This window comes from Chelonoidis abingdonii, chromosome 1, assembly GCF_003597395.2.
Source record: "Chelonoidis abingdonii isolate Lonesome George chromosome 1, CheloAbing_2.0, whole genome shotgun sequence".
In the NCBI taxonomy this organism is placed as follows: Eukaryota; Metazoa; Chordata; order Testudines; family Testudinidae; genus Chelonoidis; species Chelonoidis abingdonii.
The window spans coordinates 86,582,776-86,596,567 of record NC_133769.1 but is presented as its reverse complement, the minus strand read 5'-3'; the positions used below and the strand labels follow the sequence as shown (position 1 = coordinate 86,596,567).

Sequence of the window (13,792 nt, the reverse complement as noted above, 5' to 3'; positions counted from 1 at the left end):
TGAGCTCTTAAAGATGAGAGCCTAGGGCAGCCATTGCTATCTGTCTAAGGTACTTATGTCCTCATCACTGTAGTGTCTGAACACCTCACAGTCATTAATGTATTTATCTTTACATCACTCCTGTGAGGTAGGGAACTGTTGTTATCCCCATTTTATAGATGGGGAAATGAGATAGAGGTAGATTAAGTGACTTGTCCAAATTCACACCGGAAGTCAGTGGCAGAACTGGGAACTGAACCTGGTGTCTTAAGTCCCTTCTAGGGCCCTATCCACTTGACCATCCTTCCTGGCTGGTTAGAGATCTTGGCAACGCTGCTGAAATGGAGCCGAGGGATCCCAGTTCCACTAAGAGTCAGAGCCATTGGAGACACAAGGCCTCCATGCAGATCCTTTGGGATCTGCCAGGTTTGGGGGTGGGCTCCTTGGCCTTTTCCACTGGAGCAGGCAAACAACCATTTTCCTGATGGGATGATGTGAAAGGATCTCAGCAAGAGGATCGCCCTCCACCTCTGGTATTTCCATGGATACTGATCTGGGCCAAAATTTGCACATATCGTTAATGCTAATTAAAGACACATTCTTTTTTGCAGTCTGGTTTATATTTTGCCCCCACCCCCACCCCAGACCTCCTGTCTATATTTGGGCTATCAATTTATTTGATTATTAATCATAACTGTTTTTTATTTTTATTTTTTTTATTAAGGCCACCATAAATCAGCTAAGGGCTGAGCTTGCAAAAGGCCCTCATGAGGTTGCTGTGTATGTGCAGGAACAGCAAAAACTTCAAAGTTCAGTTAATGAATTAGCACAGAAAAACCAGGTAAGAGTTTTATTATTACTCACATTTGTAAAACTGATATTTATGTGAAAATGTACAATCTGGCTCTTGTGTCACAAGCTGCATTTCAGAGTGTTAACCAAAGAGTTTAACAATATACATCATTGTGACATCAAAAGTTAAGCCTTTCCTGATTGTTCACTATCCTGATTAGCCTGAAGGGGGTAATAAATTTACAATACTGTAGTACACTTGAAAGATTTTATCTTATATTATAACTTTTAAAGATAGTCAGGTCCATTACAGTTATAACTTAATTGTAGTTTTCTAATATCTGCCATTTACACTATATATAGTATTGTGAAAACACACATTAAAAAATCATTAGTAAATTCCCAGAATATTAGGAGATTGGCTTAAAAATAATTACATTTAAAAGGAAATTATATACTTTTGGGGGTTCTTTTTATGTGCCATCTGGTTTCTGAGCCTTTAGGTCACACATAGTCTTATTTTGAAGCTTTTCAGAACTGTGAAGGCTGGAAACTTATTTTTTTTTTTTTTTATAATAAAAGCTGAGATTCTAAGCTTGAAGATCTAGGGCTTTCAGAAAAACATCAAATATTGCAAAATTTATGATAAAATCCTGAGCTGGCATCATTGCATATGTAATATATAAATGAATACACATACGTACAATAGAAACTCAGAGTTACAAACACCTGAGTTACAAAGTAACCAACCACATACCTCATTTGGAAGCAGAAATATGCAGCAGCAGAGACAGGAAAAAATGAAAAGAAAAAGCAAATACACTACAGTATTGTGTTAAACGTAAACTACTAAAAAAATAAAAGGAAAATTAAAAAAAAAAGATTTGACAAGACAAGGAAACTGTTTCTGTGCTTGTTTCATTTAAATAGAGATTGTTAAAAGCAGCATTTTTCTTCTGTGCAGTAAAGTTTCAAAGCTGTACTAAGTCAATGTTCAGTTGTAAACTTTTGAAAGAACAACCATAACGTTTTGTTGAGAGTTATGAATATTTCAGAGTTATGAACAACCTCCATTTCCAAGGTGTTTGTAACTTTGAGGTTCTGCTGTATTGCCTAAAGAAGAAGTGGGGAAAAATAGTAAAAGGAGACAGAAGAGAAAGAGGAGACAGGAAAACGAATCAGAGAACTTCTTCTACAATTTTATGGTTGTTTCTCCATTATAACGCATGTTTGTGTACATATAAAACATTTGAATGTATTTGTATTATATGGTGACAGGTTTCCGAGTGGTTGCCATGTTAGTTTGTATCAGTAAAAAGAAGAACTTGTGGCACCTTAGAGACTAACAAATTTATACACAAAAGAATAAATAGACACAGATCAGACGTCAAGAATTATAACATTCAAAAACCAGAGAACACTTCAGCCTCCCCGGTCACTTGATTACAGACCTCAAAGTCTGTAATCTTTGATTACAGACCTCCAACAAAAAAACTTCAAAAACAGACTGCAGTGAGAAACTGGAGAATTGGAATTAATTTGCAAGCTGGACACCATTAAATTAGGCTTGAGTAAAGACTGGGAGTGGGTGGGTCATTACACAAAGTAAAAACTATTCTCCATGCTATTTCCCCCCCCACCTACTGTTACTCACAGCTCCTTGTCAACTGTTGGAAATGGGCCAACCTGATTATCTCTAAATAAGTTGTTTTTTCTCCTGCTAATAGCCACCTTAATTGATTAGTCTCATTAGAGTTGGTATGGCAACACCCATTTTTTCATGTTGTCTGTGTATATATATCTTTCTACTGTATTTTCCACTGCATTCATCCGATGAAGTGGGTTTTAGCCCATGAAAGCTTGTGCTCAAATAAATTTGTTAGTCTCTAAGGTGCCACAAGTTCTCCTCGTTCTTTTTGTATTATATATGATTATAATTTTCTGTGTTTTGGTTTATTTATTTATTTATTTATGTGGTGGCAACATTAGTAGTTTAGGGTGGGCCTGTGAAAGAATTTGCCCCACTTGTTGGAATTATTAATATTTGAAATTATTTATATTAATGTGGGAAATCACCAAACTCTAATTTAACCACAAATTCCTTTATTAAATCCAAAGACCAAATGGTGTGTGTACAATTGGTCCAAACATGCCTAAAAAGTCTCAATAATAAGCAGTTTACTACATCCAAACAGTAACAAAACATTTATACAGATTTGGTCAAGACATTTATAAATGGACTAAACCCAAGGATACTTAGAACCATATTTGTTGTCTCCAGTGTGGTCAGGCAAGTAGTGGTAATGAATCCTTTGAGTTTACTTTTTTTTATACTCTTCAACAAATAAGTACTGTCATTGCAAATTACTGACTTCAGTTAAAACCAATTTAAGACAGTGCCCCCTTATTTCTAGTCCTTATTCAGATAAGATTTACAGCTTTCTTTCCTCCCTTCCTTCTTGCAGTCTGACAGTTTGTTCTGGATTTGCACAGACTGTAATGCTGGTGTGTGGAGTGGGAAGGGCCATGCTGGCTTATTTTAAGACAGATTCTTTTTGTCTTATTTAAAACCATTTGCACTCACCCCTATTGGTCAGAGGCCTTCTTTTTAGAAGCTTTTCCTTTATATCCTTTGTTATTCTTTGAACAGACATCTTCCGTATTTTATTCCATGTGTCCTTATCCTTATTATTTTCAAGTCTTTACTTCTACTTGCTAGTCAGGGCCTTCCTTTACAACACACATCTTTTCATAATCAAAGTCAAGCTAACAGTGATTCTTTAATATCATGTTTATTGAACACTACCCCAAACCTAACCAATCGCTGTCTACGAGTATTTATTTATTTTTGGCCAAATTATGACCTAGCTAATGCAGCTGTGTAGAGGTGTCCATATACAGATAGTAGTGCTGAAGGGGAAGCAGACTCTGCAGAAACATCATGTCCTGCCTTTGTGCAGCTAAGTGGGAAGGGCAGAAGAAGGCAAAGATAGGTTAGAGCTGTGCTAGCGTGTTGGGGAGCATGCACTGCTTCCTCTGGGTAAAGGCCCAGCATGATTTACTCTCTTCTTGGAGCAGCAGGGAGACTCCTGGGGCAGGAGTAACAATGTGCTGCCCATTTCTTTGAACTCATGGCAAAGTCACAATTGAGCCGTTTATTGTCATATCACTTTGCACTAACGATTTAGTGAAGGGCTGCACCTTCAAGTTAACTGACAAATTTGACATAAAAATGTGTATTGCGGGCTATCCAGGAGCCCCCCCCTCTTCCTGCAACAAAAGTGGTCCTATATCTATGTTTGTATCTCAGTGTAAGTGCATGTGCAAGTGTGTATTTCTGTGTATGGGTTTATATATAGAGAACACCATAGATGTGGTAGTTCTGGCCATGTGCTCAATTAACATGATTGCCTCACTTGCACTCTGCTCATGAATGCATCTCAGCTGGGCTTATTTCTGATTTTCCTCATCATTAAATAGATTTAAACAGCCATATTAACCTTCCAGATAAATATTTTTTTCTTTCCTTGACTTGGGGAATTTCCCCTCTAAAATCACAAGCAGTACTCCTGGAATGCAATATGTTTAAAGTTCAATGTGTTGCGACTCCATAGAGCTGTAAATGGGAGCATTATAACACAGAAAAAAGGAGAATCCCAGCTTCCCAGTGGGAATCAGCATTTGATTCTGATTATGAAAAGTCTCAAGTTATCCAGTTTCAAAGCCCCGTTGATTTTAGATAAAGCTCTTCTAGGTTACTTTTAGGGTTCTTTGTGGCTTACTCTGAGGCTGCCCTGTACAGCTGGACTCAGGGCAAGTGAATCGCTCACTTTTCAGTTGTCTCTTCAAAAAAAAGTCCCAGTAAAAAACCTTTAAAAAGTTTTTTTTTCTGTTAACCTGTGTGGCATGTACAAAAACATGATGGGTTGGTAGGGTATAAAGTTTTCCTCAGGATATGTTTAGACCTGTATAACTTCCTCAGGCTTCACTGCTAATGAATAATGTGCCATCTCAAATTCTCGCTAATAAATCCTTTAAAGTACACCACAACATTGTGTGTTCTCTGCATATTTTATACAGTATTTTATCCAAGTTCTTATACTTTACACATCACCATGATATCAGAGTGCCTATTTTATATATATATATATATATATGTGTGTGTATGTGTATATATATAAATCAAATATAAAATGTAATCACAACTCATGTTTAGTTAGTGTAGTTAATGAAGCATATCAGTGTGTTATTAAACATCTCTGTTATTTTGCAAGCTACATACCTTTTTTTCATCAGCTGTAGCCTGCGTGAGTGAAGTAATTTATTCCTCCTCTGTGGAGGTGAAGCATTTTTTTCCAGTGCTCTGTATTTATTTCACCAATGGAATAATGTCCTGTGAATAAATCCAAGACATGTTTACTGTATTTGGTAAATCATTCAACATATAAAAGGCAGGCTTTTCTTTTTTCTCTAACTTCATTTTTTTTAAATGTTACATATTTTCCCCCCTCACAGTTGCTTTTGTAATTCTGCATTGCCAAAAAATTTGGATAAATTCCCCCTGCAAAGCATAATGCTCCACTGAATGTTTTATTGTATTATCTACTATTCTGCCAAAACAAAACTGGGACAAATCAACATGGAAAACGTTCGGGTCAAGTTTGTCATAGCAATATTAACTCTTCTCTTGGAAGCTTTAGCAGATGCCTATCCAATATTCCTACTCTTACATTAATGTGAAGTGCACAAAAAAAAGTGAAGGCTTCTAATCCCAAAGTCTCCTTTATCATAACGCTGAATACTACCTATTGACCTGTGCTGTCCAGATGCTTTTCTTTGTTTGCGTACTCCCACAATGTCTGTCTCTGTGTGTGTATGTGGAGATAAGCAAGACCAAATATGGAATTCAGTTGTGATGCAGCACTTCCTTAGAAGGATGAATCATAGTACTTGGTGTGTGGCTGGCAGAGTAGTTATTATATAGCACATTGCCCAAATAGTGTCTTGGGAAAGGAAGCATGTTCATATTTAGGAAAATAGAACATAAAATGTCAGTGGGGGGCAGGGACTGAGACCAAACACTGTAGTTTAGTGTAGTTTTAATGTAGAAATAACATTTGCCAAGGAATATAGTAAGATGCAGTTTAAAATTTCTTTATACTTGGCTTGTGATAGCATGATGTAAATCTGAGGTAGACCTATAATAGATAGTGAGAGTTAGCATCTTATTCCACTTCCGCAAACCAGCCATTTTTAATCATATATGAAGAATACATTGAAACTGATACACAATACATTTTATTCCCCGTATTTAATGGAATGACAACAGATTGATGAATAAGATGACTAATCTGTAGTCAAAATAGGAAGATAAATCAGAAATCAAGGGAAGAGTCCTCAGCTGTGTTGAGTTCATGCTTGGTGCAGTTGAGCAGATGGTGTGGGAGGGGTGGCGCCAAGCCACCTTTTGACGCCCCCAGTCCTGGGACTATCAGAGCTTAAATGACCCACAAAGTGACTTATAGCAGCCTAAGAGTGCTCTAATGTGCAGTGTCTGAAGTAGCCTCCGAAAACCACTTTGTCAGCCAAGGACTGGCTAGAGTACTGTGTTCCTTGGCCGTGCCCCTGGCTTGCCCTCACTCCAGTAAACCTTATACTGGGTGTGAGTGGGTGCTTGGAATCATCAGCTGCTCCTATAGGGCAGCTTTTCTGATACCTTGTACTGTCGTGTGTTGAAGGTCTGGCCACAGAACTAGAAAAGTTATGAAAAGCTCCTAAAATGATGCAGAAACTTTACTTTTAATCTCCTTGTAAACATGGGGGTGGGGGGGGGAATTGAGCATTGGCCTGCTAAATGCAAGGTTGTGCGCTCAATCCTTGAAGGGGTGAGTTGGAGAAAAAAATCTGTCTCAGGATTGGTCCTGCTTTGAGCAGGGGATTGGACTAGATGACATCCTGAGGTCCCTTCTAACCCTGATATTTTGTGATTCTGTGCACTCTTGGAAAAGATAGAAAACAGATATTCATGCAGAGTGGAGTATATTGGGTTTTAGTTTGTATGCCTATTAAGATTCCAGCACAACCCAGGACAGTCTCTTTGTGTATGCATCCAGATGTTGAGATCATGTAAAGTCTGATTTAGAAGAATGTTATTCTTACAGTGATATCTTCCAGCAGCTGCATCCCAATGAGGAGTGACGAATACATAAATGCAGGCCTTTAACTTAGAAGAGGAATCTACTTCCTCTAATTTTTAAAGTAAAACAGTGGCCTTTGAGAATAGTAGGAACTTGTGAGGAAAGATGCAGACATCTGGAATTTAGGTCAAGTGGCTGCAACTCTATTAATCCCATAACAGGATAATTTATCAGGCTAGCCCATGTTGACCACAGTGGAAAATGGTAGAAGGCAACAGACACTGTATTTGTCACATGGATTCTCCCCCTCTTTTTATAGCTCAAATTCAGAGCATCACAGTTCCAGGGATCAAATTGCTTGTATAAAACCAAGGCCCCTTAGAGCCTGCATTACTCCCAAGGCCTATAACGGCCTGTTGCCCAGAACAGCCTAATGCTAGAAAAAACAATAAGCCTGTTAGTATGGCTCAGGCTTCCCTGCAAATCTAGCCCCTTTTCCCAAGAAAGGTGTGTTAATGGGAAAAGGGCTTCATCTGAAACCTCCTGCCAGAGCCTTTCACTGCTGCCTCCCCACTGCCAGAGCTCTTGTTGCTTTGTGAGAGTCTTTCCTATTGCCTCAGATTTTCCCTGCTATGGGGAACAACTCCTGCCATTTTGAGTCACCTTTAAGCTACTGTGCTAGAAACAGCAATGTAGACACAGGAGGCACTGCTTGGGACTGTAGGGAGCTGTGTAGAGTATATGGCCTAAGGTTCTGGAATATCTTTATTCACCTAAATATTGCCTCACTATCTACGCTGCTGTTTATACTCATGCTATGGGGCATACAGTGTATGTACTCTACACACTGCTTTAAGTTTAGACATAAGCTCAGGTACAAGTGATAATACTTCAAATAAACATTAATTGTTAGCTGTTTCACTATTCATCAAAGCATGGAAGGAGTGAGAGGAAGTATATTAAGTAGATGTACACAATCTCCTCTTGAGTGACTGCTCATTTTGGCTAGGTGTTAGAATGCATGGAGGGTTGAAGGGGAACATGTTTTGTTTTTCTGAAGGGGAGCTGCAATTTCAAAAGTTTGGGAAATACTGCAATAAAGCAATTATAAATGCCACTTTATTATGTAGACATAATATCTAATATCCTGAGACCAGCGCAACAACAATGGCACTGCACACATCATGATGTGCTTTCTCAGTGTTAATTCAAAATTAAACTATGCCAGGGATCTCTCTTCAAGTTCTGTCATTCATCTTTAAGGTGCATGAAAAGTGTCTCATTACTTCTTTGAAGCACCTTTACATTGATTACTATTAAAATACCTTCTAAGGGTTACAAAGGTATTGTGATAATCCACATATGAAACTGCTGTAATGCTCTTATAAATATGCATATTAGAAATCAGGTTGTGAAAAAGGTATTGTGCTATGCCGGTGCTCCTGTGCTGAACCTGTTTTCCTGTGTTAAGAAGGCTAGCTAGAGTTTTTGCTTTTCTAAAGGTTAAAACATTCTAATTCACACCATAAACTCATGGTGAAATTCTAGTACCATTGTAGTCAATTGGCATTTTGCCACTGATTCCATTGGGGCCAGGATTTTACCTGTATAACCTTCAGAACAGATATTGTGTATGTACTGTTTATTATTATATATTGCATATATAATACATAGTATAATATAATCATGTAACTAAAAATAGTTATTTTGTTTTTCTAGAACTGTTGTGGAAAATGTTATTACTAGGCTAGAATTCACATTCAAACTTCAGCCTGGAGCAAATTTTCTTGGCCAAGTTGTAAGCCTTAGAAAGTATATTTTATAATGGAAACTCTGAGAGGACTATAATTGTATTCATTCTAATGTGAGCTGCTACTGCCAAGCCATTTGCCAGATTGCAACATAACTTAAAAACTGACGTACTGAAGAATAACTCTCCCCCCCTCCAAACTCGTTAAAAAGCAAGTAATCTAGTATAAAAGGACTTTGTCCTTTTAAATTTGATGAAATTTAACAGTTGTTAAACTCTGTATCCTCAAAATTAGTCTTGAATAGTGTTTTAATTTTCTTTTAAACTAACCAAAGCAAAATCAATTTGGGATTGGTACCTAGATGCTATGAAGAAGTGTACTTTAAAAATGCCCAGCATAGCTAGGATTACAGTTCTTTCTATGTCTTCTCTTGAACCTATATATTCCAGGAATTGCAGAACATAAACCATCATCTGACGCTTTTGACACTAAACTTGTGAGTGCTGGGATTTTTCAAGCTGCCAGCCAGCTGAATTCTTAGAAATGTTTTGTTTAAAGAGAATCTGAAAAACAGAGTATCCAGTTAAACTGCGGGGAGAACATTGGTAGCTGAAAGATGCACACAGAGGTGCTATGATGGGACAGGAAGTTAAGAATTCAGTTATACCTACATGGGGATTTTAGGGAGACAATGAATTCCTAGAGCTGGAATTTTACTACGACACCCAGGAAGACAGCTGATACATTTCAGAAAGTGCCATTGGCCATTTAAGGTCAATGGTTAAGATCTTGGCTTTAGTTCTGTCTTTGAAAGATGGCACCTCCAGCAGGAAAATGGCCCCTGTTGCTGAGGGATTGATCAGTACTGATTCAAAGGCCTTGCTGCTTGCAAAATGAATTTTGTTGAAGTGTGGTGAGAAAAATTTGAGACTCCAGAGCTCCTCTTCACTAAAAGACCAGTCTAAATTTGTGGTATGTTCAAATTAAAAACAAACAACCCTCCTGAGCTGACGTGTATGCAGTTTTATTTTCTGACAGAAAAGTCTGGCTTGAGGGAGTTAGCTAGTGTGTGTTAGTAGAACACTAACATGTTAAAACAGGCTGAATTCTGAATCATGTTATGAGTTTGGTGGTCTCTTGCTATTATCATTTTTTAACGTTGCATGTGGCACTCATTTTGGCATTCTCTGTTCAACAGAAGCTCATAGAATATCAGGGTTGGAAGGGACCTCAGGAGGTCATCTAGTCCAACCCTCTGTTCAAAGCAGGACTAATCCTCAGACAGATTTTTGCACCAGATCCCTAAATGGCCCCCTCAAGGTTTGAACTTACAACTCTGGGTTTAGTAGACTAATGCTCAAACCACTGAGCTCTCCCTCCCCCTCAAGAAGGGTTACTGCCATCCCTAGATGGGCTCAAACCACCATCCTTTTGGTTAACAGCTGAATGCGCTGACCCATTGCACCACAGAGACACACATTTTGAATATTTGGGGATGTTGCACTTCTCTTGAGATGTGATAGTGCAAAATGAGGAAACTTCTTGAAAAAGTGAAGGCATGATGCCTTATACCTGTGATTTTCAACCTGTGGTCCATGGACCCCAGTGGGTCCGCAGATTGTCTTAGATTTCCAAAGGGATCTGTCCTTCCATTTGAAAATTTTTAGGAGTCTGCAAATGAAAAAAGGTTGACAGCTACTGCCTTACACAGAATTACAGGTGAGGCAGTGTCCCACAAATTTAAATGTACAGAGAAATACATGAAAGGGTGAGGTACCTCTGACATGCACATAATTTTTAGCTGTCACAAAGCAATTTGCCAGACACTTGCATGAGCTTGCAGTAACATAGAAGCTCAGTTTCGCTAAAACAAACCAGTCTTCAAGATGTAGAAATAATGGCAACTGAATCAGCTGCCAGAAGATGAGGAAAAGGGCTTATGTAAGGAGTAAAGGAGAAGTGTTAGTTTCAGTCCAGAAAGCAACTTTACTGAGCACAGTTTAAAATATTGTGATACAGCATGGCCAGAGGGCAGCATAAGAGTGTTAGCAGGGGGCCTTATTCCCTGCCAAGGGAGGAAGGTTTGCTTTAGATTAACTAGAACAGCTGTGGCCAGTTAGAGCACCTGACTCCAGTTAGAGCACCTGACTCCAGTCATGGGATATAAACCCCTGCTTCAGTCAGACAGGGGGTGGTAGTTGAAGGAGAAAGGTTGGATTGGAGCAGAGTGCAGATTGCAGAAGAGAAGAGTTTGTCCAGAGAGAAATAGAAGGTTTGGAGGAGTGCTGCGGTGGATTGGGAAGCCCAACAGAAACCCTAGGTAAGGGGCACCAGGCTTGTATAGAAGAGAGGCGAGAAGCCCTTCACAAGCTGACGGGTATGAGAGGGAAGTAACCCAGGGGAAGAAACCGCTAGTCAAGTGGTTCACCACAACCCCAGGGCCCCTGGGTTGGGACCTGGAGTAGAGGGCGGGCCCAGGTCCCTCCCTCTCCACTCCCCTCCTCCAAGGACACTAGGGGAGTGATTAAGAACTGGTTCAGAGGCAAGCAATATCGCTCTGAACCTACCCCAGAGAAGAGAAAGCGCGAGACCCAGAGAACAGTACCGGCAATTTGCCACAATATGTAGAGAGCAAGGGAGCCTGAAAATGGGAATTATAATTGTAATGGTATGCTATATGGACTCTGGCATTGACTGCTATAATATGACATAGAAATTAAAATATAGAGTTATTGACAGACTTATTTCATGTCTCAACTCAATTTTGGAGATGAATATTGTGAGAAACTTGTTCATTGCTCTGCATAAACTCTTGTGAGGAAATGTGAGTAATAACAGTTGATCAGATGCAAGTAGGATTGTAATTTAATTTCCATTTAATTGCTGTTATAGAGTCTGACAGAAAAGCTGCTGAAGAAAGAACTTGATTACACCCAGTTAGAAGAAAGGCACTATGAAGAATCAGTGAGTAAAAAAAATATGCAGGCAAGCCTTCACCAAAAGGACCTGGACCTGGAGCAGCTTCGAGCAAGGTTGTCTGCCTCTGAAGCCTCATTGCAGAGGTTACAGACAGAACTGGATGAGAAGGGGGAAGCAAGCCACAAACTTAAGGAAGAATTGTCAGAAATAGAGACAAAGTATCAGCATCTCAAGGCAGAGTTTAAACAGCTACAACAGCAGAGAGAGGAGAAAGAACAACATAGCCTACAACTGCAGAGTGAGCTTAATCAGGTGCGATTCCTTCAAAAACATTGTTTTCATTCATATTCTTCTTCTCAGTACTACACTTTTCTCTATATTTTTGTGTATATGTAATATAGAGCTTCTGTGTGTGTCTGTAATATCTACATTTAAAATCTCCGGGAACTACAGTGCTTTGTGTGTGTGTGTGTACATTTGTATATTGGAGGGAAAAAATGCAAACATGCTGCTAAATGTGTATTTCATGGCTGTTATAAATGAAAAATAAATCTCAGGTGTCATGTTTTGGCACGTTAGAGAAGTAAGCAAAGAACACAAAGAAAGATGAGGTAAAGATAAAAGAGGGAGTACAGAAACTTACTCTGATCAGTACTGTCACACCTGAAACTAGTTATAAGGCTAGACACTTAGTTGGAGCAAGTTGGCATAGGGTTGTGCTCGCTTACACCAGGTGAGGGTCTAGTCCATAATTCATATTATTTTAGTTTTGTATCTCTAAAATTACTAGTGCTGTTTAAAATAATTAAATTTTTCTCTCTGTGAAAAGAATCTCTAATTCCTTTAACCATGTAAATAGTTCTTTATAAGTAGCTTTCCATTTTTTAAGAATAATACTCTTCTTAAAATAAATTAGCCTTAGAGCTTATTTCTTGTTTTCAGAGGTTTTGTCTGCATTGTGCCTTAATCCACATCAGCTGGAGTCTAAATTCTAATGCATGCTGCTGGGTCAGGAACTCGCTGGCACATGTGGATCCTGCTGGTGTACACTAAAAGTTCCCTAGTGCATGTTAATATAGTCCCATTTCAAACAGCACTACATAAACATCCGCTGAAGAACTTTTAGTGTGCACCTAGTGTGCACACAGGTCAGTTAGTGTGCAACATGCCGGTGCATGTTAGAATTTACAGCCCAGCTGATGCAGACTAAGGCACTGACTGGACAAGCCCTGAAAGTCAGAGAAATCAATAATTTCGAAATTCATCATGCCCTTACCCATGAATACGGATCTTGGGGCATATCTGTGATATTCTTCTCTTGTTGGGAGTTCTTTGGTAACTGACCATTGCACTATGTTTGGTGTCTCTCTTCACCTTCCCCCCCGCCCCTTTTGTTTTGTTTTCTGATCATGTTTTTCTCCTGACTCTAGGTGTGAAGTATTGGCAAAAGAAAATGTCACTTAGATTGTTTAGTTTTCTTGCCAGATACAAAAGAGATCAAGCCTTCCTCATGTGTCTAAAAGTTTTCCAAGGCTATAAATAACAAGGAGCAAGTAATATTGTTTCTGCTGGCTCAGAGTAGAGTTAGTTGTAATGAGATGAAATAGTACAAAAGAAAGTTTTGGTTGAATATTGTGGAAAGTTTCCTAATTGTAAAGCTTGTTAGACTGTAGGATAGTATAGAAGTAGTAGTGGAAATCCCATTGTTTGATTCCTTAAAAAATGTACTAAGCAGGGAATGTATTATAGAGAAGAACGCTGCATGACTAGAGGAACAACATAAAGTCCTAATAGTTTTTTTCAGTTTCTAATGTCTGGTTCTGTGATTTGAGCTTTATATTGGGATGCATATAGTGAACAGTCCCATAGTCCTTTCACATGCTAAATCCTATGGAGTATAATCAGAGTTACTTTCACAGAGCCATGGGATTGACCCACTATTATTCAGTGTTAGATTAAAGTTGACTTTGAGGTGCAGTTTTGTTTGATCTTTGTTTTGTTGGGTGCCTCTTGGTGTGTAGTATGCGAGATCAGAGAGATGTTTGTATTTCAAGAATAACGCTCAATCCTTCAATAAGAAATCTGTGGCTCATTCTAGCTTGGTTTACTTTACTTTTAGGCCTGTGCTTTTACAGCTTTCCCTTTTTCATAAAGTAATTTAAATAAATATGTTGGCTTGAAGCTCATCCACAAGCCTGCAATAAATTACATCTT

At 38.7% G+C, this 13,792-nt stretch overlaps 1 protein-coding gene across 6 annotated transcripts in view; it reads left to right on the top strand.

The window, feature by feature from the left end:
• Nucleotides 1–13,792, top strand: part of EEA1 (early endosome antigen 1) — a 158,981-nt gene that overhangs the window by 61,881 nt on the left and 83,308 nt on the right. For all 6 annotated transcript variants that reach the window (XR_004371641.2, XM_032765128.2, XM_075066940.1 and 3 more), the window contains 2 exons: nucleotides 704–820; nucleotides 11,552–11,890. Coding sequence is in view for 5 of the 6 variants with exons in the window: in XM_032765128.2 (XP_032621019.1) it covers nucleotides 704–820; nucleotides 11,552–11,890 (456 nt within the window). In the remaining variant the exon portion in view is untranslated. The remainder of the gene's footprint in view (nucleotides 1–703; nucleotides 821–11,551; nucleotides 11,891–13,792) is intronic.